General features: G+C 44.0%; 2 protein-coding genes and 1 non-coding gene across 4 annotated transcripts in view; 1 reads left to right on the top strand and 2 right to left on the bottom strand.

Moving 5' to 3' along the window:
* Positions 1–25,233, bottom strand: part of LOC126292139 (uncharacterized) — a 670,252-nt gene that overhangs the window by 134,890 nt on the left and 510,129 nt on the right. The window lies entirely within an intron of this gene.
* Positions 2,958–25,233, bottom strand: part of LOC126292140 (uncharacterized) — a 383,319-nt gene continuing 361,043 nt past the window's right edge. The window contains exon 4 of the mRNA XM_049985979.1: positions 2,958–3,028. Coding sequence (XP_049841936.1) covers positions 3,014–3,028 — 15 coding nt within the window. The 3' untranslated portion in view covers positions 2,958–3,013. The remainder of the gene's footprint in view (positions 3,029–25,233) is intronic.
* Trnam-cau (transfer RNA methionine (anticodon CAU)) lies at positions 8,712–8,783 on the top strand. Its single transcript has one exon. It is a non-coding gene; the product is annotated as a tRNA-Met (tRNA).

Raw genomic sequence — 25,233 nt, 5'->3', positions numbered from 1 at the left:
TTTGGACAAGAAGAGAACAGAAACTTTCGAAATGTGGTACTACAGAAGAATGCTGAAGATTACATGGGTAGATCACATAACTAATGAGGAGGTATTGAATAGAATTGGGGAGAAGAGGAGTATGTGGCACAAGTTGACAAGAAGAAGGGATCGGTTGGTAGGGCATGTTCTGAGGCATCAATGGATCACAAATTTAGCATTGGAGGGCAACGTGGAGGGTAAAAATCGTAGAGGGAGACCAAGAGATGATGAATACACTAAGCAGATTCAGAAGGATGTAGGTTGCAGTAAGTACTGGGAGATGAAGAAGCTTGCACAGGATAGAGTAGCATGGAGAGCTGCATCAAACCAGTCTCAGGATCGAAGACCTCAACAATAACATTTATGACAAGGAAAGACATCGTGACAGAATAATAAAAGCAGTTTTAGGTAGCAAATAAGACGCGCAACACACACTTAACGTGGTCGTTTTGTTTCACTTTTGTGGAGAGTTGATTGTAGAGGCGTGCGGTTCGAGTAAACATCTTCACCTGCTTTGCAGGTAAATAAAACACACTACACGTTGGGTGACAGGTAAAATGTTAGTGTTCTGACTCGCTTTGAAACACACAACAGAGAGTGAAAAAAACGTTTCACTTGCTCGTCTCCTTTTCCCCTTCCACATACCATTCAAAGACTGATGTGATTACGAAGGCTTTCCCGGCGAAATAATTGATGATACAGGGTGCATCAAAAAAATGTATACACACTTTGAAGTGTCATAGAAAATTTATTTCCCGTCCTACAATGTTAAATTTCTGGAAATGGAAAGCTTAAGATCCAATTGGAAAAACAAATGTACTTTGCAAATGTGATTAATGTTCAAACTGGTGGCCTTCAGCATCAATACATTTCTGAGTACAAGTCACCACTGATTCCGTACATCGTACCGAAGTGTCCAATGAGATTTCTGTGCACACCGCATGAATCTCATTCCAAAGTGTGTCCAGGTTACGTGGTTTACGTTTGTACACCTCATATTTTACTGTGCCCTATAAGAAGAAATCCAGCGGCGTGACGTCTGTAGAGCGTGCAGGAAACTAGATTGCCCCCTGCGTCCTATCCACTGGCCTGGCACAACGTGATCCGGGTATGCTCGTACGTCCCTATGATAGTGCCACGAGGCGCCATCTTGTTGGAAATAAAACTCATCATTACCGTATAATGCACAAATGGCAGGGAATATGGAGTCAGCAAGCATTGTTAGGTATGTTTCTCCAGTAACAGTACCTTCAAAGCGGAAAGGCCCAATGAGTCCCCTTGCAGACAAACCACACCACACATTTACACCAGGCAAATCCACAGCCCTTTCAACTGTAAAGTGAAGATTATCTTCAGCCAAGTATACACAATTGTGCCTATTGACAGTTCCATTGAGTTTGAATTGGGCTTCATCCGACCAAATTATGCTACCCATAAATCCCGGTTCACGTCTCACCATCTCCTGAACCCATTCACAAAATTCTAACCTTCGAATTGGATCGTCGTCACTTAGCCGTTGCACCAGCCTTGGAATGTACACACGAAACTTGCCTTTCTTCAGAATGCGTAGCACACTACTAGCACTTACGTTACTCTCAAATGTCGCTTGCCTTGAAGATTTTTGAGGCGAACGCTGAAACAGATCCAAGACTGCAGTTGTGGAATCATCACTTGTAGCTATACAAGGTCGCCCTGGTCGACCTTTATGCACATCACACACAGTTCCGTGGATATCGAATTAGTCTCGTAGACGTGTAATTGTTAATCTTGAAGGTGGTTCTGTACCAGACTCACTTCTCCACTGTCTTTGAATCACAGCTACATTCTCAAACTTTCAGTACCACTTAATTATCTGCTTCCGCGCTTCAAAGCTCAAACGCACGTCCGCCATGTTGCAGTTGCTTCCTTGCCACTGATGCCACCTGTTGAAGAAACATAACATTACTTTCTCACAGATATTTAACCTTTTAGAACGGGAAATAAATTGTCTATGACAGTTCAAAGTGTGTATACATTTTTTTTTACGCACCCTGTATTCTTCTCGGCTGTGCAGCCGGATCATAACGTCATCTTGACACAATATTTCAGCGGTCCAACATCCAGAAACGGAAGCTTTCCATCACTTACCACTTCCGTGGTAAACTTGATGCTAGGATGCAGGGAAAGAAGAGCTTATGCCATTTGAGACGGAGAAAGCTCGACACAAGAATAGGACCGTCTCAAGGTTGTGTTCGAGCAGAATGGCTATACAGATAAACAGATCCGTCGTGCTTTCCAGTTTGGACCTTCGCCTGAACCACCAGAAGGTACCTGCACATCGGTGGCTTTTCTACCTTTTGCTGCGAGCATTTCCTCGAAGATAGGAAGAATTCTAAAAAGATATCATATCAAAAGTATTTTTCGTCCGCCAGCCAAGATTAGAGCAGTTCTTGGCTCTGTTAAGGATGACTTGAATTTGAGGAAGCCTGGTGTGTACAAGATCCCTTGCCACTGTGGGAAGTCTTATATTGGCCAGAGAATCCGGACCATTCAGGACCGATGTGTTGAGCACCAGCGGCACACACGGTCGCTCCAGCCAGAGACATCTGCAGTGCCGGAGCGCTGTCTCACCGAGGGACACAGAATGCTGCGTGACAAGACATAAATGGTTGCCCCTACATCTCGCTATTGGGACTCTGTTTTAAAAGAATCCATAGAGATTCGTCTATCTGATAATCTTATTAATAGAGACACGGTTTATCTTTTAAGTAAGACTTGGAATCCGGTGTTATGAGACAATAAAAAAACAACGGTCCGTGTTTGAATCATCGGAATAATTTTTAATTTTTGATAGCGATATCTCGATTTTGTCTGTTTCCACCATTGGCGGCGCGGTATGTTTACTTGCGCTAGAGAGCAATTACGTCACCTTCTCGCGCACGCGTTGTTGACGCTGACGCTGAAAAGACGAGCCTGTCCTTGGCTCGAGGTGGTGCAGTTTAGACAAAATTTGTCACTCCTGCGGTTCCTGTAAAAAAAAGAAAGATGTATTACCACTCTTGTTGAATGGTCCTAGATGGTGTAACCTAAAAAAGAGAAAGACACACTCTGCTGAGGGACTAGTAAAATTTAATCCCTCAGCAGGTCAGACGCACGCGTTGTGGCCCTTCTGCCGCCTATACAGGGGTCGCCGCTCGCTATCGCATGATACCCATACTAAGAAATCCAACCTTGCATGAACTATCGCAGCTAGTAAGCCACTACTGCTCTTACTACCCATGCCACTGTCGCAGAGGTCTTTTTCCCACGGCACTAGCCTTGGCAGTTTTTAACCTGTGCTCTTCAAATTGCTACCCTCTTTCGCGTTTCGTCCACAGTCTATCACCTGATCGACCGTGTTATGCGTAGTCTTACCCAGACGCACGGATAACATCACAGCCCAGCATACTAACATTTTCACGGAGGTCACAGTAGAACTTTTGATCTGGTCACCACGTTGGTGAGGGCTTGGAGGGGCCCCATCTCTACTTAAACGAAAAAGGAAAAAAAAAAGCGCTGAGAAATTGAGAAATCAGTTCCGGCGAGATCGTGTACCAGCACTCTCACCTGAAGATGGCGGCCAGTTGGACCACTGAAATATTGTGTCAAGATGACGTTATGATCCGGCTGCACACCCGAGAAGAATATTTTCATTCAAAGACTTTTTACAAGCCCCTCCTTCCCCTGTGTAATGCGGAATTGACCACGAGATGTCACGAGAGGCGGACCTGCCGTTATGAAAGGAGGCAGCGCGTACTGCGTCGTCAGTAAAGAAGCAATGACAGCAGAATAGGCCGCGGTGGCCAAGCGGTTCTAGGCGCTTCAGGCCGGAACCGCGCGACCGCTACGGTCGCAGATTCGAATCCTGCCTCGGGAGCAGATGTGTGTGATGTCCTTAGGTTGGTTAGGTTTAAGTATTTCTAAGTTCTAGGGGACTGATGACCTCAGATGTTAAGTCCCATAGTGCTCAGAGCCATTTGAACCATTTTTTAGAATGGGTCGACCAGGCGGCCTCACTGACTGCGAAGGTGGAGTCACTGGATGTCAGCTGAATAATAGACCCATCAGGACAGTTTCAACCCTTCTAAACCTACCTAAGCATGCGGCTGGTGACGCCACTGTGAAGGGAAGCGCGAAGGAACAACTGCAGCCAAGCCTGGACCAGGCAGACTTGATGTACTGGCGGATATGGACCTTACAGCATTGTGGAGATCGGTTGTAAGAAATAGCAAGCAGTCAACGGAAGGACTCAATTGTGTGTTCCAAACTGCTACCCACAGCTCAGTTACGAAAATTACTTTCTATACGGAACTACACAAGTATAGGATAGAGTGGTCGGGCAGTTCCTCACAACCCACACATTTCTGGAGCTAACGGTAAGTGAGACCTGACGTTGTCCAAAGAGCGACGCCAAAAAGTGGACAACAGGAAACGAGTGATTTGGAGGTCTATGGTATTTGGTAACACGATGGGAGAGCTTGGGTTGGGGTTTAGTGAATGCCTGGAGAAGATTACCTGCGATCATGTGCAGCGAAAACAGCGAAATACAGAAGGGATGGTGTTACGGTATGAGGGTTTTTCTCGTAGTTAGTGTGTAGTCCCCTTATAGCGCTTAAGACAAGGATATGAACACGTTTTACGCTATTGTATACTTTATATTTTAGATGAACTGTCCGAACACAATGATCCTATGCATCAGCATTACAATGCACCCTGTCATAAAGCAGTGTCTGTGAGGCAATACTTTCTGGACAACAGCAGTCCTGAAATGGCCTCAGGTGTCCAGTCCGAACAACAAATTTCGGATGACTTCGCTCCAAAGTCACTACCTTCTCTAGTCTCGCTTCTTGAGTAAGGATGGGACACCATTCCTCCACAGACATCCAGACACCACATTGAAAGTGTCCTCAGCGGAGTTCGAGCCGTCCTAAAGCCGAAGGTTGGGCACACCCCATACTAATGTCCAGTAACAAGAGTCCTGATACTTTTGATCACAGAGTGTACGAGTCCTATGCGGCTCCTTTTCCTTCTTTTTATTACACTCGATAATTGTCTGTGCTCCCTCACTCTTCTCGGTGCCTCCAAATTTTTCACTCTAGCCATTCAACTTATTCTTCCATCTTGCACTCCAGCCTTGTTCTGTCATCCTGCCTCATCGTCCACGTTTCAGTACCGGACATCGAGACACTCTACAGTAATACTTCATCAGGCTCAGTCTGTGCCCAGTTCCTCGAGAGAGAAAAGAGTATACTTTAATTATTTTGGAACAATTTCTTTAGGAACGGATTTCACGTAGTTTATTTATTACACTGATAGAAGACACTCGCCCGACGTGCTTGTGGTCACAGTAAGTAGCCTACACACCTACAAACTACTAGTAAATCGCTGAAATAATGCATGTATAACACTCTGTAAACACGCTCACTAATTATAAACTGTCGAAATAATGCATTGCACAGCCTAAACACATGATCACAAAATAATGCAGTAACTAACGCAACAGACACGTTCACTACATGTAAAATTGCCGAAATAATGCATGAATAACGCTCTACTAACACGCTCACAACACTTAAACAGCCGAAATAATGCTATGCAGGAAACACTCATCGCATGTAAAAACGATTTCGATGTATCGTTAAGAAATTCAGCCGCGACGTGCCAGCGAACTGTTCCCTGCAGAGGTCCCAAGGCGTGCAGCGTCAGCACGTTCGTTCAGCCTGCCAGATGCCATCAGCTGCGCACGTGGCTCGTACAATGATGCGTACCCTTTGTACCTGCGGTCCAGCGAGGACCGAACTACCGAGTGCCTAACCATCGCAAGTGCAGCTAGTAGGTCCTCAATGTTCTACTGAAAACACAGGTCTATGTAAATAAGAGTCAAGTCTCCTCTGGACACGCTATAGAAATCTCTTGCAATGCTTCCCAGAATAGCGCAGGATGCATTGTTCCTACACATCAAAATGGACATCGAGATGTGTCTAGCTGCATACGTGTTTATCGTGGCTGACGCATAGCTTCCATAGCTGCGGGTCCAGCGGAGGCCTAACTGCCAAGCGAGAGATGTCTGCGAAGCGACTCACCCGCGCAGGTGCAGCTAAAAGGCTGTCAATGTTATACTGATGTCTCATACCTATGCAAATAACAGCCAAATCTCCCTCTGGTCACGCTATAGAAATCTTCTGGAATGCTTTCAGAAACTGTTAACGAAAATAGTCCAGAATAACACCGAATACATTCTTCCTGGTGCTCCTAACGGTAGAGCCCGTGTATCACGTAATAACCCCTCAAGGAAATCGTCAAGTGTCGCAGAAATAGTTAATGGTCGCTTTTGTTGTTGTTGTTGTTGTAGGAGCTTTCGTGATGTCTCAGCTTGTCTGCGAGGAAATTCTTGCCCTAACAGGCGCTGTTTACGAAAACAGCTTAGAATAACACAGAACGCATTCTTCCTGATAGTGCTAATGAGATATCCCGTGCTATTCTCCCTGGAAATCGTGACGTCCTGCTTTCAATAAACGTCTCTGAAACGGCAAACGTTCTCACCGCTATGCAGAGGCTTCTATGTCTCAGCACAAAGCCGGTGTGGGATCACTGCCCGCAATTTTTTTTTCTGATGAGACTTTCAGCAGCAAAACTATTTTGTTCAGATGGCCATATAGCACTGAAGTTAGACACTGCAAAAGTGGACTACAGCTCGTCAAATACGGAAAGACATTTCCCCAATTACACTGCTCTGCCACTGAAAACGGAAGCTTGAATATTTCAGCGTGAAACCGATCTCCATGCATGATATCGATATAGTAAACACACAATTCGTATCCTACGCCATACAAAATCGTCACTTCTGCATCCTGCATATAGTTATCGACCACCAGACACTCGTACATATACCGCCGAGACAGACAGCATAAGCACCTGCACCGTATATACTCCTCGCAGCACTAGATATTTTCCGAGGTCATTTGCCAAAGTGTTGAACAAAGGATGGGGCAGTTCCCCTCAACACAAAGGCGTTACTGTTTCTGGCCCCTACCTGCTTGCTTGCTTGCTTTCTACACACATCACAACAACATACGTACACTATGTGATCTACAGTAGTTCCTCAGATTAGCCTCCTACATACACAGAAAAGCGCGTATGGGGGCTTTAATTTGTAATATGTACAGATTGTGGCACAGCTTCGCTGCTCTCTTGAGTTGTGGCTGTTGTTTATTGCTTTTAACGTCAGATGCCACCTCGTCGCTGGCTGACAAGTTTGTAGCCCCTATCAGTGCCATGAGATATCACTCCAAACGCCAGTTAAATATGGAACAGGTAACAATACATGTATTACAACCCATCACTGCTATTGTTTTGTACATAGTTCCGTAGTCAGCGCATATACAACTTTCCCTCTAGAGCGCGCCCCGCTAAGCACAACAGCATAGGCGCAGCACTCGTCTGTCTCCGCACTATGAGATGGCGCTGCCATAGAGACGGACCAAATTCTGCTTCCGCCGATCCGCATATTAACATGTAACGCAGCCAATGAGATTGCTGCTAATGTAGAACATTTTCTCCTTGCGGATCACACTCGTGCAGTGATACATGAACGCGCAAGGTATTTTAACGAGTGTACAGACCTCCGATTAGTCACTCTACATTTGTCTGTACCAGTCTGCAGTTCTCTGCACCAGTCTGTACGAGTTCTACATTTGTATGTACCAGTCTATAGCCAAGTTTCAGTCTGCGCCTAATAACATTACCATATTCCTGTACACAGCCATGAAGATAAATGTATAGACACTTTTGTCAAGTATCAGAGATATATGTGAGAATAAGATTAACGTACCAATACCAAAGGAACTTCAGACTCAATTGTAAATAGCATCCAGAACGAAGTTAAGTAATTTTTATGCTCCTTATTATTTTAATAAAAGTGTGTGAAAATTAATCAAGTTCTGTTTAAAGTTGGTCACCGTCAATCTGCTACTCTAAGCATGCAAGTGGCATTTCTATCGTCAGACCTAACGGCAGAAGATAAACACGCCATGATAAGACCACAAGACATATTGCTGACACTCGCCCACTTCGTTGGAGCGGCAAGTCAAATAATCTGATGGCGTGTGTACTGAAGGTCTTACAGTACACACACGACTGCTATAAACAAAAGATTATGTACACGAAACTGCCTTGTGAATCAGTCTGTCTGTCAGTGAAAACCGTATTAAAAACTAGTTCCTTAGATTAGCCATAAAATACAAAAATGAAAATCCTGGGGGCATTTTGATAAATACATTCTAAAAGACAAATTAAAATAACTTTTATTTTCTTACACAATGCGTTTAGAGAGCTTACACCCTCATCTCTAGCTAGGTTATTGGATTGAAGTAGAAAATAAAAGTACCTTGACACAGGTAACTGTATTAATTTGTCTTTTATATCATAAGGAATCGCTGTTTGTACACTATGTGATGAAAAGTATCCGGGCACCCCCAAAAACATACGTTTTTCATATTGGGTGCATTGTGCTGCCACCTACTGCCAGGTACTCCATACCAGACAGACCTCAGTAGTCATTAGACATCCTGAAGGAGCAGAATGGGGCGCTCCACAGTACTCAAGGACTTCCAGTGTGATCAGGTGATTGGGTGTCACTTGTAACATACGTATTACTATCAATATCACACGAAAGCAGAGTGGCGCAGTGGAAGCGTGCTGGGCCCATAACCCAGAGGTCCGTGGATCGAAACCACGCTCTGCTAAACTCGTTTTTTTCTTTTGAGGAAATTTTCGTCCTCGTTCATAAATACTAACTAGAAAATATTTTCTTTTAAAATCTCCAGATTCCTAGAATTATACCTACTTTGCTGGGAACAAAGCCACAAAAGGCAGCACGGAGATTAGGAAATGGGAACACTCCACAGCAAGCGAGTAAAGAATTTGAAACGTAGGTGTGGTAGTCACCGATCGAAATCAAAAACGATCGAACACACGGGTGATTAGAGGCTGGAAAGATTCAGATTAACTGTTAGACTACAAAGAAAATAATACTTTCAAATTATCCGTGAACGACACAATAATCGTATTTTCTAAAATGTTTAGTGAAAAGGAGGCGAAAGGAAAGATCCAATTGCATACTACAGAGCTATTTACAAAAGTGAGTAAAGTGAGTAGTGTTAGCGTTGTCTGTCCGCACTCTTGTAATTACTGCGTCCAGATATGGATCCATTGACGAAACCACTCTACAGCGGTGTTTCATGTTAACTTTGTGACAGGAAAGAGATATTGCAATCTCCAAAACTTGGATTTTTTGTTACACTTTTAAAGATTTCGTTTTTTTATAATTGCTTTGATTGTTTTATTCGTTGTGATGACTTTTTCGAAATGGAATTCTAGGATTTTGGCTATTTTATTTTATAAATAATACTTGTGTACATATGTGGCATGTTCCAATATGCGGTCTGCTTTTTCTGTTTCTGTATACAGTATGTTACCCCTGTCAGTTCTATATGGCGTACATGACTGTAATATGAGGAATCAATCGAAACAGAACACAGAGTCATCAGCTATCCCGTCATTGTGACAGATGAGTTTAAAAGTAGGGGTCGTCTATCACCGTCGGAGAGCAGTTCGGAAACGCTCCACAACGCCGCAAAACTCTTCCACTTTCCTTATGTTGTAACTGTCTTTTATTCAAAATCATCCAGTGTGTGTGTGTGTGTGTGTGTGTGTGTGTGTGTGTGTGTGTGTGTGTGTGTGTGTGGTAGCAGCAGCAACAACATGATTTACACTGTGCGACATCTAGTTTTCTGTTAGAGGCGATGTATCAGAAAGCGTTAACGTCAGTTTAGAACCTGACAAAGACCTGAAAGTCCTGGTGGAAAAAATAAACTGTATAGCAATGTACAAAGTGTATTAGAGCAGAAAAAAATGTTTGAAACAACGACACAGGGTCACAGTATTGGGATACAGTCATCCTCCAACAGTACAGACGATGAGACTTTAGACAGGCCTGTGCAATGGATCAATACCTCTACATTTCATAGGACCACCACATGTGCTCTATGCTGGCACGCAGACAGAATTTGCTTTCGATAAATGGGAGGTGAGAGATTGGTAAAAATCTTGTCGAGTTTTCCATCGGATAAGGTTAGCAGAGCTTTTATGGTTCGTAATTTTTCTCTCTTGGATGGTACGGAATACGATGATAGAATGTTGGGGTGATAGACGTGAATGGACACTGAGGGATACTGATTTGCTTCAAACTGCAGTACCAGTATGATGTGCTCCTACTTTTCTCGACAAGAAACAAAACCATAACTGTTTGTGTTGTGGTTGGCAGGAGAGCCAACACCGTGTTACTAGAGGAGGCCGAAAGGCACGCGTATTACCGCACGCAGGCTGGCGTGAGGTCTGGAACAGCACAAGGAAATTAGACTTCAGAAAAAAACTGACGTAGCTGGTGGAATACTTAACTTTAATCCATTAATGATGAACGCCGGTCTTGACGGTACGTGATTCACATTATCAATAATAACTGATAATGGCGCCTTGCTAGGTCGTAGCAAATCACGTAGCTGAAGGCTATGCTAAACTATCTTCTCGGTAATTGAGAACGTAAGTATGCAGTGAACCATCGCTAGCAAAGTCGGCTGTACAACTGGGCGAGTGCTAAAAAAGTCTCTCTAGACCAGCCGTGTGGCGGCGCTCTGTCTGCAATCACTGACAGTGGCGACAGGCGGGTCCGACGTATACTAACGCACCGCGGCCGATTTAAAGGCTACCACCTAGCAAGTGTGGTGTCTGGCGGTGACACCACAGTTTGTACTGTCTTTCATACTACCTCGTGTCGCAGGGGTGGGTTTGCTTTGACGCTGACGTTACACATTGTACACTGTTGGCAGAGCGGCGACAACATGTTCCCATTTGCATCGAATGGTCAAAACACGGTCCTGTCGCACTAACTCAGCTGAGGCTGTTTCTACACGGGCTGCAGAATGCGGTAGATACCCCTCTCTCCGACTTCAGCTCAGTTCCAATTTAAATTGGAATGATCACATGTGCAAAGTTGCAGAGTGGCATCGCAGAGTCTGGTGTGTTTTTTTTTTTTTTAAAAAAAAAACGTCCCGATACGATCCAACGCAGATATGTGGTTGAATGGAAAGAATTTGATCCCAAATCGCAGACAGTATTGCTACCAGAGGGAATAACACTAGAGATCTGAAAAGCCTGTGTACATTTCTTACCAACTCAATCAGCAAATTGTCTACTGTATGTGATTCTTCTCAATCAACCATCGCCTATAACCCAGTTAATATATCGCAGTACCTCACACAGCATCGAGACAGAATGTGTTCCAAATACTGGAGAAATATCCAGCGGTGGTGTGAGGGAGTTGCAAATACCGGCTTCATATCATGCTCCTTAGTCGAATTACATACTAAAATCACTGATTTTATTACGATGTTGCACCGTGGGCGACGTGTAACTGCACTGTTGGTCTGATAATGTACACTCCAGCGATCACCGTCTATATTCAGTGTCATGGTATTTGTCTGGAAGAACGGCTTCATTCAGAGGTAATGCAATACCTCGATTTATAAAGCCAGTATAGCTTTGACATGGATACTTGTGTGCACCTGTAGAACCACGACCGATTGTGACAGTAACATGGTTGTTGCGATCGTGTTTCTAACATCTGGCGGCTTGTAAGACAATTACGCCTCTGTTTCTAAGACACAGTGGTATCACTCGCAGCAAAAACTTACGAGACATGACCACCCATCGCTGAACCTCACTCAGTATTGTTTCGAATTGCAAGCAATCAGTTAATGGCGACGTATTATACTTAGCAGTAGGGGATGCGTGATAGGTTCACCTTGAGCATCAGGCTTATAAAGTATGTGTGTGTGTGTGTGTTCCGACATGTGCAAAGAAAATGACTGTGTACTGTCGTAAGGAAGGTATGGATCTGACATGGAATAATGCTATAGCAAGGGGAATAAAGGATTTTTTTTCTTGGAAAAGTATGTCAAGTCATAAGAATGGTACACATCTCTACTTCCAGAGCCACTGCTGTCAACAGGGTGTATTTCCGATACTTCGCTCATTGTCGAATGTCATCCAGTTGAGACCGCGATCGTAAAATTTTATTGTAAGTACAGTGAACAAATATATATGTAGCCGGTTTCCTAGGACAATTCCGTCTAGGGGTGCGTCGCGTGCGGCGATGGTGGCCTGTATTGGGAATGATTCACGTTTCCCGCTAATGGAAAAGACCGGCTGGGGTACAGCAATGTAGCTGACCTAACCGTGTCGCCCTCTAGATGGCTGAAAAGCGAACTAATACTCAGTATGTGTCGGACAGCCTTCATGATCACGTGTGTTCTCTGTGGAAATCTGAAAAGACTCAATACGGACGGGTACTTGTGCCGGACCATGTAACATCATAGAATAAGGGTCGACCTGCGACAGCAGTCGCACAACTTACGTACGGGCCGCCAGACGGCGCCGCGAGCGCTAAGAGTGCACTGCGGCCGCAGGCGCGCGTGTTGCGTACGGGCAGCGAGGTGCCGCCACGAGCGCAGCCGTATATAAAGAGTATCGACCAAGTTCGGCCAGTTCCCATTTTGTTGGCATCTCAGTTTTGCCTATTCTCTTATTTGCTTAGTTGCTTAGCTCTTATTCGTTTATGGCTCATGTTATTGTGCTCTCTTTCAGCCACTCTGATTGTTTTGATTTACTCCCAGTTGAGAAGTGCTCATTTTGGCATTTCACTTTTGCATATTTCTCATTTTGCTCATAATATGCTCCTCAGCTTTTTACAGTAGATTTGATTAGCATAGTCTCATTTACTGTTTGTTCATTTCAGCCTGTTCATATTCTGATGTTCTTTAAATACTGCAATAATTATCGGAAGCATTTCTTCCCTTAAACTTGTGTAAAGTATTCTCGATGTAAAATTTGTTCTGTGATACGGGTGTAAATTTTTGAATATAAATTATATACGAAACTGTGCTTTAAAAGGAATTTATTTTTTCAGTTTTTACTACATCAGACGACAATTTTGTGATATGAGGGAGAAATTTGAGGGGTGAACCTATGGAAATAGTCTTAAGTGATGCCCCTTAAAAATAAAAATAAAAATTTGTGTGACACTGACAGACGTGAGACTGTAGGCAGCGAATATATATATACGTCACAACCATTATTCCCTCTCATGTAAATTGTCCAGTTGGCTGCTTCCACACATTTCCTGTCTTTATTTGGTTGAGAGAATATCGATATTGTTGTGTGCATCTAGCAGGTGAAAGACACGTTTGCTGGTTCTCAAGACATGAGAAACACCTTAGTTGACTTTGTAAATTATAAAGATGATTCGCAATCTGTTACGTCGAACACAACAGTATTCACGAGGTTTTTTTCTTATTTTTTGTTCTTTTGAGTTTTCACATAAAGGTATTTGCAGACGAAATAAATTTCTAGTTACTCAGTGGTTTACAGCACGCTCTATCTTGCTAAAATTTCGAGTGTCTAGAGAAATAATTTCCAGTCTTCGGAATTATAGTGTGCAAGCAATCGGTAGCATACTCTAAGTGCTTGATATTGAGAAGTATCGCGAAAATGGTATGATATTCTGGCAAACCATGTGAAAATACATATGTCCTTGTAATCCCAGAGTCTGGAAATAGGTGTATAAAGCAAGGAAGCAGGTAGGGGCCAGAATCAGTAACGCTGTTGTGCCGAGGGGAAGCGGCCCAGCCTTTTCACAACAGTTTGGAGAGTGGTTGCGGACCGCCGGCGGCGCTCCGGTCCTGTGTCAGTCGAGTGTGTGCGAGGGCGGATGACTTGTGGCCGTCTGCTGTGGTGGGTGACCAACCGACCACGCGGGGAATAACTAGTGCTGCGAGGAGTACATATGGGGCAGGTGATGATGCTGTCTGTCTTCACCGTATATGTACGAGTGTCTGGTGGTCGATAACTATATGCAGGATGCACAAGTGGCGATTGGTATGGCACAGAAAACAAACAGTGTGTTTTCTACATCAATATGGTGCGCGGAGATCGGTTTCACACTGAAATATTCAATCTTCCGTTGTCAGCGGCAGAGCAGTGTAGTTGAGGAAGTGCCTTTCTGTATTCGACGATCTGTAGCCCACTTTTGCATGGCTTAAATGTCAGTGCAATATGGCGATCTGTACAAAATAGTTTTGATAGTTTTAGTGATGAAAGTCTCATCTGAAAAAAGAATGGCTAGCACCATCACGAAGAATGCATTCGGTGTTATTTTGAGCTCTTTTCGTAATAAGCACCTATTAGGGCAAGAATTTCCATGCAGACAAGTTTGAGACATCACGAAAGCTCCTACAACAACAACAACAAAAGCGACTATTAACCATTTCTGCGACACTTCAAGATTTCCATGAAGGCTGATATGTGAAGGACGGACTCTGCTGTTACGAGCGTCAGGAAGATGCATGTGGTGTTATTTTGGACTATTTTCGTTAACAGTTTCTGACAGCACTGCAGAAGGTTACCATAGCGCATCAGAGGGAGATTTGGCTGTTATTTACAAAGATATGAAACATCAGTATAACAATGACAGCCTTTTAGCTGCGCCTGTGCAGGTGAGTCACTTCGCAGACATCTCCCGCTTGGCAATTAGCCCTCCGCTGGACGCGCAACTCTGAAAGATATGCGTCAGCCATGATAAAGACGTATGCGGCTAGACGCATCTCACATGTCTCCTTAGGATCGCTAGGAACAATGCACCCTGTACTATTCTGTGAATCATTGCAAAATATTTCTATTGCGCATCCAGAGGAGGACTTGACTCTTATACACATAGATATGTGACATCAGTATAACATTGAAAACCTTTTAGCTGTGCTTGCGATCGTGAGTCACTCAACATATAGGTCCTGGCTGGACCGTAGGTGCAAAGGTTATGCATGACTGTGCCAGCAAAGGTTGTTAGGTGAACATGTGCGGGGCTGGAGGCATCTTACAGGCTGAACCGACGTGCTCGCGCCGCCCTGGCGTGTGCATATTGGTGCCTCTGTAGGGATCAGTTCGCTGATATGTTGCGGTTGAATTTCTTAACGATACTTCGAAAGCGTTTTTACATGTGATGAGTGTTTGTACACAGTATTATTTCGGCTGTTTAAGTGTTGTGAGCATATTTGCGTTTTACATGCTTCGGTGATTTACGAGTAGTTTGCATGTCTGTAGGTCGTGAAATGCATTATTTCGACAGTTTACAATTAGTGAGCGTGTTTAGAGAGCGTTTTACATACATTATTTTGACAGTATATGAGTTGTTTCCATGTCTGTACATTTGTGTACTGCACTATCTCGGTGATTTACTAGTAGTTTGCTGGTCTGTAGGCTATTTACTGTGACTCAAGCACCTCAGGGTGAGTTTTTGTATCAGTGTAATAAATAAACTACTTGAAATCCCTCCCTAAATAAGTTGTTCCAAAATAAATAAAATACACTCCTTCCTCTCCTCTTCCAGCTGGACACAGACTGAGTCGTTCTCCTGCCATTTTTCGCCAGGCCGCCATGGGACAACAGTGCACTCTGGTGGCAGTACTATGTAGTACTAGGTCAGCTGGACTCTGGACTTCATGGTGAACACACTGGATAGAACTACTGCCTAAGACAACTCAAATTGTTTAAATAAACACTGCATGCAAAATAAAGACTTATGTTCATCTTATCCAGCAGCCCACCACAGACTGAGCCCTTTTCCTGTCAATTCCAAGGAAGAGGTGGCGGTCAGATGACTTAGGATGGTGGAGGCAGCCCAAGTGCCCTTTTTGCCACACCAAAATTTGAACTTCATGCCATTTTCTGGGTGAGAGGGGGAGCGAAGGGGGTTAGGTCAGTGGGGGAGCCCAGTTGACCTATTTTCAAGCCAAAATCTGAACTTCCCGCCATGACGCCATACCAACGTTGCCATCGTGGATCCACCATCTTGAATATTTTTTATTTAATAAAATGGCGACCAAATAGCCATATACAGTTACTTTGCTTAACATTTTACATTTTTGCATATTCATTCATCGATTTCACTCTTTTACTGCACAGTTCAATGTCATATTGTTCACGGGCTTCATTACATAGTTCAAATTCACATGTTGTGGTTGGTTCGTGAAAGTTTTGTTTTTGCAGATTAGATGATGAAAGCCGTGAATAGAAAGTCTACTTACGACATGTCGCTGTTCGAAGTTTGGTTGCGTCCATGAGCGGTTCGTCTTTGCTTCGGTGCCATAGAACTCCGGCCGTATTTTTTCTCGTTAGTCCTCCATGATCTTCAGTTGCTTTCTAGAAGCCTTGGTGTGTGGCACCACACATCAAAGTCTGATGCCTTCAGCTAGGAACGCCTCTCTCGCTGGCAGCTACACTAGTCTAGGTCTTGTCGTCCTTGAGAGACCTAGTCCTCTTTTTAGATAGGTCGATTTTACCTTTTCTAGTGTTTCTAGGTTTTTTTCTATCAGGTGGTCCCATATACCCTCCGTCCCATAGGCCAGGATTGGCAAGATTTTTGTGTTGAATAATTTCATGGCTGTTTCTAGACTGAGAAGGTGGGTGTTTTTGATGTCCTGTATTGCTATTATTGCTTAGGCTGCACAGTCTGTTGTAGGTTTTGTGAAGCATTTGGCTGTTGGTTGCAGTGTCAGTCCAAGGTATTTAAAGTCTGATGAGATTTTTATTTTTTGTCCTCTGATGCTGATTTCCGCATTCTTGGGTGTTTTGCCTCCTTCTTTGAAAATTAACATTTCTGTCTTTGTTATGTTTATATGTAGTTTGTATTCACTGCACAATTTGTCTATTTTCTCAATGATGCTCTGCAGCTTCTGTATATCTGTTCAACTTACGGCTATGTTGTCAGCATATGCATATACATATACGTCTTCTTCATTTTCTCCAATTCGGAGTATTTCTTCAATGGCAAGAATGTACAGCAAAGGGCTCATTGGGTCACCCTGTAAGACTCCGTTCGATTGCAGAATGGGGTTCGAAAAAGAGAGGTTGTCTAATATTGTGATTAAGTCTTATTTCAGGATTGACTTGACTATTCTTGCCCATACGCTATCTTCTCCCATTCTGTTTTCCAGTTTTCGGACTTTGAAACTCTTTCCGGTAGGTCAAAGGCTTTGTAAAGTCTGTGAACACTGTATAGAACATTTGTTTCTTTTGTAGCGCTTCGTCGATGTTGTTTAGAAGGACTGCCATATGTGTTGATCTTCCAGATCTGAAAGCCATCTGTCGTTCTGGGAGATGACTGTCCACAGAGTCTTGGATTTTTTGTGTTATTATCTTTGAAAACATCTTGAATAGAGTATTTTCCATACATTTGGCAACAATGGAACTTGGGGTAGTACGAAGGTTGTCCCACTATTTACGGGATCGATCACCTCACAGAGGCCACTGCAAGGTGTAGAGTGCACCCAATGAGATGTGTAACCCGCAGTTTGTGGAGTGTGGAGTTGAGGCCGGATGTGGCTCTGTGATGTTTCGGAAGTGTGTTTCACACCATGCCTTCTGCCTCCTTATTGAAGTTACTGTGAACATGAAGCAGAATGTTTATTTCATCATTGTCAGTTACAAAATTATGCTCTTTCTTCTACACGATGGGTGGTATTTTTAAATGTCCATAAGTTTTGTGATTGTTGATATTCATTAGTGAAAGGTGTTACGTTTTGTTACAGCCTCCTGGAGGAAACCTTCACCATCTGTAGCATCTTCTTGTGGTGAACGACGAGATGGCAGGAAAGTTGACTCTGCGAAAGTGCGCCTACATCGCTTCGCGGTTTGAATTGTTCAGTGATAGTGGTGGGGTGTCCATGGCCCTCATGCCACACTTGACACTAACGCCAAGAGGAACTGTCACAGCAAGCTAATGATAACTGGGTCAGATGAGAATAAACCACGAAGATAATGGCTTTCAGTGGCGCGACCTCCAGAAAATGTGGTACCAGTGAGGAACGTCTTACCGCACAGTTATGATAAATTAACACATCAGGCAGCTTATAAGAGTAGAATCAGTAGGCACACGGTATGTGTTGCGTTGAAGAAGACCATGATCTAGAAACCCTGGGAACCCCATTACGTAAACCCTGGGAACCTTATTACGTATAAGAGTTATCGTTGGGGGATTGTGACAGGCGGCTGGAAACTGTCATGGCATAACAGTTGGTCAGATTAGTTCGACAATCTTATTTGAAGTGATGAAGTGTTCCACGTTGGAGGGTTTGTCAATAGACACAACTGCCATTCCTGGGCACAAACAAATCCAGGAGTGACAACTGAAAAATCACAAAGTTGACCAAAATTCACAGTCTGGTGCGGTATGACAGCAGTCGTTTCATTGGACCATTCATATTACGAGACACCATGATCAGCGACCGGAATCACCCACTGCTGAATGAATATGTGTGGCTATTGATATCACGATGGGACAATGTTGCGAATATCCTATTTCAGCAAGACGGGGCACCGCTTCATTTGACGTGCATCGTTAGCTACAGGACGGCAAGGACCCCAAGAATGGCCTCCGAGAAGCCTTGGAACTATGTCTTGTGGAATTAGGCAAAAGAAGCAGTGTAGCGAAAAATGCACGCACTCTGGACGAATTAGAAGAGAGGATCACCTCTGTTCTCGGAAATTATACCTGTGACTTTCCTGCAGAAATGTTGACGACATTCCTCCACGTTTACGTCGTTTCTTCGACAACGCAGGGGCATAATTATGATGAACTGCAGTGAAGTACACATGTTCTCAGGGTCCTGGGAACCGATTACAGTTTGTTCTATGTGCAAATATTCATCAATAAAAAACTTCTGGGCATTTAAAACTAGGAGTGACTTTAAACTTACCCTGTATCCACTACTGGCCATTAAAACTGCTACACCATGAAGAAATGCAGATGATAAACGTGTATTCATTGGACAAATATATTTATGTTAGAACTGACATGTGATTATATTTTCACGCAATTTGGGTGCACAGATCCTGAGAAATCAGTACCTAGAACAACCACCTCTGGCCGTAATAACGGCCTTGATACGCCTGGGCATTCAGTCTAACAGAAATTGGATGACATGTACAGGTACAGCTGCCCATGCAGCTTCAACACGATACCACAGTTCATCAAGAGTAGTGACTGGCGTATTGTGACGATCCAGTTGCTCGGCACCACTGACCAAACGTTATCTATTGGTGAGAGCTCTGGAGAATGTGCTAGTCAGGGCAGCAATTCAACATTTTCTGTATCCAGAAAGGCCCGTACAGGACCTGCAACATACGGTCGCGCATTATCCTGTTGAAATGTAGGGTTTCGTAGGGATCGAATGAAGAGTAGAGCCCCGAGTCGTAACACATCTGAAATGTAACGTCCAATGTTTAAAGTGCCGTCAATGCGAAAGAGAGGTGATCAAGACGTGTAGCCAATGGGACACCATAAAATCACGCCGAGTGATACGCCAGTTTGGCGATGACGAATACACGCTTCCAACCTGCGTTCACCAGGATGTCGCCAAACAAGGATGCGACCATCATGATGCTGTAAAAAGAACCTGGATTCGTTCTGGAAAATGACGTTTTGCCATTCGTGCAGCCAGGTTCGTTATTGAGTACACCATCGCAGGCGCACCTGTCTTTGATGCAGCGTCAAGGCTAACCGCAGCCGTTGTCTCCGAGCTGATAGTCCATGCTGCTGCAAACGTCTTCGAACTGTTCGTGCAGATGGTTGTTGTCTTGCAAACGTCCCCATCTGTTGACTCAGGGAGCGAGACGTGGTTGCACGCTCCGTTACAGCCATGCGAATAAGATGCCTCTCATCTCGACTGCTAGTGATACGAGGCCGTTGAGATCCGGCACGGCGTTCCGTATTACCCTCCTGAACCCACCGATTCCATATTCTGCTAACAGTCATTGGATCTGAACCAACGCGAGCAGCATTGTGGCGATACGATAAACCTCAATCGCGTTAGGCATCAATCCGACCATTATCAAAGTCGGAAACGTGATGGTACGCATTTCTCCTCCTTACACGAGACAGCACAACAACGTTTCACCAGGCAACGCCGGTCAACTGCTGTTTGGGTATGAGAAATTGGTAGGAAACTTTCCTCATGTCATCACGTTGTAGGAGTCGCCACCGGCGCCAACCTTGTGTGAATGCTCTGGAAAGCTTATCATTTGCATATCACAGCATCATCTTCCTGTCGGTTAAATTTCGCGTCTGTAGCGCATCTTCGTGGTGTAGTAATTTTAATGGCCAGTAGTGTATTCCATGTTGTTGATACTTCCGTCTTCCAGTATGACGACAGCCGCGTTCACAGACATGCATGCGGACGTTGCAGGTTTGAGGAACACTCAGGAATCCAATCGTAACTTGACATTAACCCCTCCCCGTCCCAAAACCACCCAATCTTAAAATATTATCGCATACGCCGGCCGGTGTGGCTGAGCGGTTCTAGGCGCTACAGTCCGGAACCGCGCGGCTGCTACGGTCGCAGGTTCGAATCCTGCCTCGGGCATGGATGTGTGTGATGTCCTTAGGTTAGTTAGGTTTAAAAAGTTGTAAGTCCTAGGGGACTGATGACCTGAGCAGTTATGTCCCACAGTACTCAAAGCCATTTTATCGCATACAATATGTCTGCGAGAAAATGACGGTTATTGAAAGAAGTGACCAAGTGAGAGAAAAGAAACTGAAATGGTTCAACAGAGGGAAGGTCACTAGAGTTGACGGGATATCAGTTAGGTTCTGCACAGACTGGAACTTGCTCCTCTTCTACTAGCAGTTTGCTGTAGGTCTCTAGAGGAGTGAAACGTTCCTAATGACTGGAAAAAAGCACAGGTCATTCTCGTTTTCGCGAAGGTTCGTCGAACGGACCCACAAAACTATAGGCCTACATCTCTGACAGCGATCTGTAGTTTAATTTTCGAATATTATTTATGCTGGCATATTAGGACATTCACGGTGATCGAAAATTTCCTCTTAAAATCACTCCACTCAATAACTACCGCGGTGACACTGGTACAGCAACTCTAGTGGATCTTTATAACAGCAAAATCATTTTCGATTGCATAAGATAGATTTATTTAATCTTCGCGTGTGACGCCTTGCGCCTCTCCTAGGCATCTGCTGATAATTTGGAGAAATTACAAACTGATATAAGGATAAATTGATATTAAAGGCAATAATAAATGAATAAATTATAGATAACTAGAAGTAGACATACATCGATTGGACTAAAAATTTTAGCTGTTTCTTTATTCCTATTAGCGCCCATTCAATTGACAAAGGCTAGCCATTATATCGGTATATTTTGCACTCGCGAGTTCTTTTCTGCTCAGTGAATTTACATTTGCCTAAGTTAGGTACCCCATGTACGATTTAGTAGCTGTCTTTTTCCTACTGTCATCACCTTTTTCGTCTTGCTTCCAGGTGATGTAATGAAGCATTGACAGTGGCTATTTGGTTGTTACCTGACAGTTCCTTGGAACTCTTAGTCACTTATGACGCCTCGGTCACGCCTCACCATCCCCTGAAACGCGAGTGTGGCCCTGTTCTCCATCGTCCAATAGATGTATGTCCTCCTTTGTTATTTTTAATTTATTGATTTATTATTGCCTTTAATAGCAATTCATACTTACATCAGTCAGTAATTTCCCCAGATTGTCTGATGCCTAGAAGAGCCGAAAAGCCTCACACGTGTGTACTAAATAACCCCATCTTGTGCAACCAAGACTGATTTTTATGTTCTGCAAAAATCTCCTCTGTAGGAACCATGACGGGTTCTTAAAACAACGATCGTGTAACCTCCAGCTCGCTCTCATTGCCCACGAGACCAAGAAAGCACCAGCTACTGCCATCACAGTAGGTGCCGTGTTCCTTCACTTCCGGAAGGCATTCCATACAGGTCCGCACAACCGCCTAGAGAACAAAATACGAGGGCACGGAATATAAGCCTAACGGTGTGACTGGATTGAAGAGTTTCTAGCAAACAGAACCCAGTATGTCATTCTGAAGGGAGAGAAGTCTTCAGCATTAAAACTAACTTCGGGAGTGTCCCAAGGGAGTGTTATAGGTCCATTACCTTTCACAGCGCACATAAATGAAATAGTAGATAAGGTTGGAAGTTTCATGAGCATTTCGCGGATGATGCTGGCGTGTATAGAAAAGTCACGACGCTAGAACATGGTAGCGAAATGCAGGAAGACCTGATCGGTACCGACAATTGGTGCACAGAGTGGCAGTTCACCCGTTGATAAACAAATGTAACGTTTTGTAAATATACTGGAAGAAAGACCGTTTACTGTATGATAACACAATTGTAGAATAATCACACGAAGAAATTACTTCCAAATTTATTTATTTGTATGTATCGCATATCAGTTTGGATAGCGTACATGTGTTGGAAGACACGAGGCAACAGTGATCTTAGAAGATAGATTAACGAAAGGCAAACCTACATTTCTAGCATTTGTAGACTTAGGGAAACCTTTTGACAATGTTGACTGGAAAACTCTCTTTCAAATTCTGAAGGTGGCAGGGGTAAAATACAGGGAGCGAAAGGCTATTTACAATTTGTACAGAAACCAGATGGCAGTTATAAGAGTCGAGGGGCACGATAGTGAAGCAATGGTTGGGAAGGGATTGAGACAGGGTTGTAGCCTATCCCCGATGTTATTCAATCTGTATATTGAGCAAGCAGTAGAGGAAACAAAAGAAAAACTGGGAGTAGGTATTATAATCCGTGGAGAAGAAATAAAAACTTTCAGGTTTGGCGACACTGTAATTCCGAAAGAGACAGCAAAGAACATGGAAGAGCAATTGAACGGAATGGACAGTGCCTTGAGTCGATGATATAAGATGAACATCAACAAAAGCAAAACGAGGATAATGGAATGTAGTCGAATTAAGTCAGGGGATGCTGAGGGAATTAGATTAGGAAATGAGACACTAAAAGTAGTAAATGAGTTTTGCTATTTGGGGAGCAAAACAACTGATGGTCGTAGTAGAGAGGGTATACAGGGTGTATCATAATTAACGGCGTAAAGACATACAGTTGAAAGTACACGGTACTATAACCAAAAAAGTCTCAGTAAACATAGGGTCGAAAATGCATACCTTAAGGTCTACAAGCAATTTTTCATCTTCGATACTGTGAAACAAATCTCTTCTACTGCAAGCTCTTTGCTTTCCATATTTTGGGAAGTGGCAGTATATACCAAAACAAGGAAAAAAGTCCAGTAAACATGTGCTCTAAAATTCATTCCTTAAGAGCTATGAGCACTTGTTCACCTTTGCTACTTTGAAACACAACTCCTCTGATGAACAAATGCTCATAACGTTTAAGGTGTGCATTTTAGAACACCTATTTACTGGACATTTTTTCCTTGTTTTGGTCCATACTGCCACTTCCCAAAATATGGAAATCAAAGAGCTTGCAGTAGAAGAGATTTGTTTCACAGTATCGAAGATGAAAAATTGCTCGTAGACCTTAAGGTATGCATTCTCGACCCTATGTTTACTGAGACTTTTTTGGTTTAAGTATCGCGTGCTTTCAACTGTATGCGTTTTCGCCATTAATTATGATACACTCTGTATAATGTAGACTGGCAATGGCAAGGAACGCGTTCCTGAAGAAGAGAAATTTGTCAACATGGTGTATAGACTTAAGTGTCAGGAAGTCTTTTCTGAAAGTAATTGTATGGAGTATAGCCATGTATGGAAGTGAAACATGGACGATAAACAGTTTGGACAAGAAGAGAATAGAAGATTTCGAAACGTGGTGCTACGGAAGAATGCTGAAGATTAGATGGGTAGATCACATAACTACTGAGGAGGTATTGAATAGAATTGGGGAGAAGAGAAGTTTGTGGCACAACTTGACAAGAAGAAGGGACCGGTTGGTAGGACACGTTCTGAGGCATCAGGCGATCATCAATTTAGTACTGGAGGGAAGCGTGGAGGGTAAAAATCATAGAGGGAGACCAAGACATGAATACGCTAAGCAGATTCAGAAGGATGTAGGTTGCAGTAAGTACTGCGAGATGAAGAAGCTTGCACAGGATAGGGTAACATGGAGAGCTGCATCAAGCCAGTCTCAGGACTGAAGAGCACAACAACAGCAACTTGTATGGCAGTACATAGCGAAAGATTACGAAACTATTACACGTCAAAATTTAAACACAGCTACCAAGCATGAAATGGCACAAATGACAAAATAATACACTCTTGGAAATTGAAATAAGAACACCGTGAATTCATTGTCCCAGGAAGGGGAAACTTTATTGACACATTCCTGGGGTCAGATACATCACATGATCACACTGACAGAACCACAGGCACATAGACACAGGCAACAGAGCATGCACAATATCGGCACTAGTACAGTGTATATCCACCTTTCGCAGCAATGCAGGCTGCTATTCTCCCATGGAGACGATCGTAGAGATGCTGGATGTAGTCCTGTGGAACGGCTTGCCATGCCATTTCCACCTGGCGCCTCAGTTGGACCAGCGTTCGTGCTGGACGTGCAGACCGCGTGAAACGACACTTCATCCAGTCCCAAACATGCTCAATGGGGGACAGATCCGGAGCTCTTGCTGGCCAGGGTAGTTGACTTACACCTTCTAGAGCACGTTGGGTGGCACGGGATACATGCGGACGTGCATTGTCCTGTTGGAACAGCAAGTTCCCTTGCCGGTCAAGGAATGGTAGAACGATGGGTTCGATGACGGTTTGGATGTACCGTGCACTATTCAGTGTCCCCTCGACGATCACCAGAGGTGTACGGCCAGTGTAGGAGATCGCTCCCCACACCATGATGCCGGATGCTGGCCCTGTGTGCCTCGGTCGTATGAAGTCCTGATTGTGGCGCTCACCTGCACGGCGCCAAACACGCATACGACCATCATTGGCACCAAGGCAGAAGCGACTCTCATTGCTGAAGACGACACGTCTCCATTCGTCCCTCCATTCACGCCTGTCGCGACACCACTGGAGGCGGGCTGCACGATGTTGGGGCGTGAGCGGAAGACGGCCTAACGGTGTGCGGGACTGTAGCCCAGCTTCATGGAGACGGTTGCGAATGGTCCTCGCCGATACCCCAGGAGCAACAGTGTTCCTAATTTGCTGGGAAGTGGCGGTGCGGTCCCCTACGGCACTGCGTAGGATCCTACGGTCTTGGC

This window comes from Schistocerca gregaria, chromosome 9 (assembly GCF_023897955.1).
Source record: "Schistocerca gregaria isolate iqSchGreg1 chromosome 9, iqSchGreg1.2, whole genome shotgun sequence".
Lineage (NCBI taxonomy): Eukaryota > Metazoa > Arthropoda > Insecta > Orthoptera > Acrididae > Schistocerca > Schistocerca gregaria.
The sequence above is the reverse complement of the archived record's forward strand: the minus strand, read 5'-3'. Positions and strand labels throughout refer to the sequence as shown.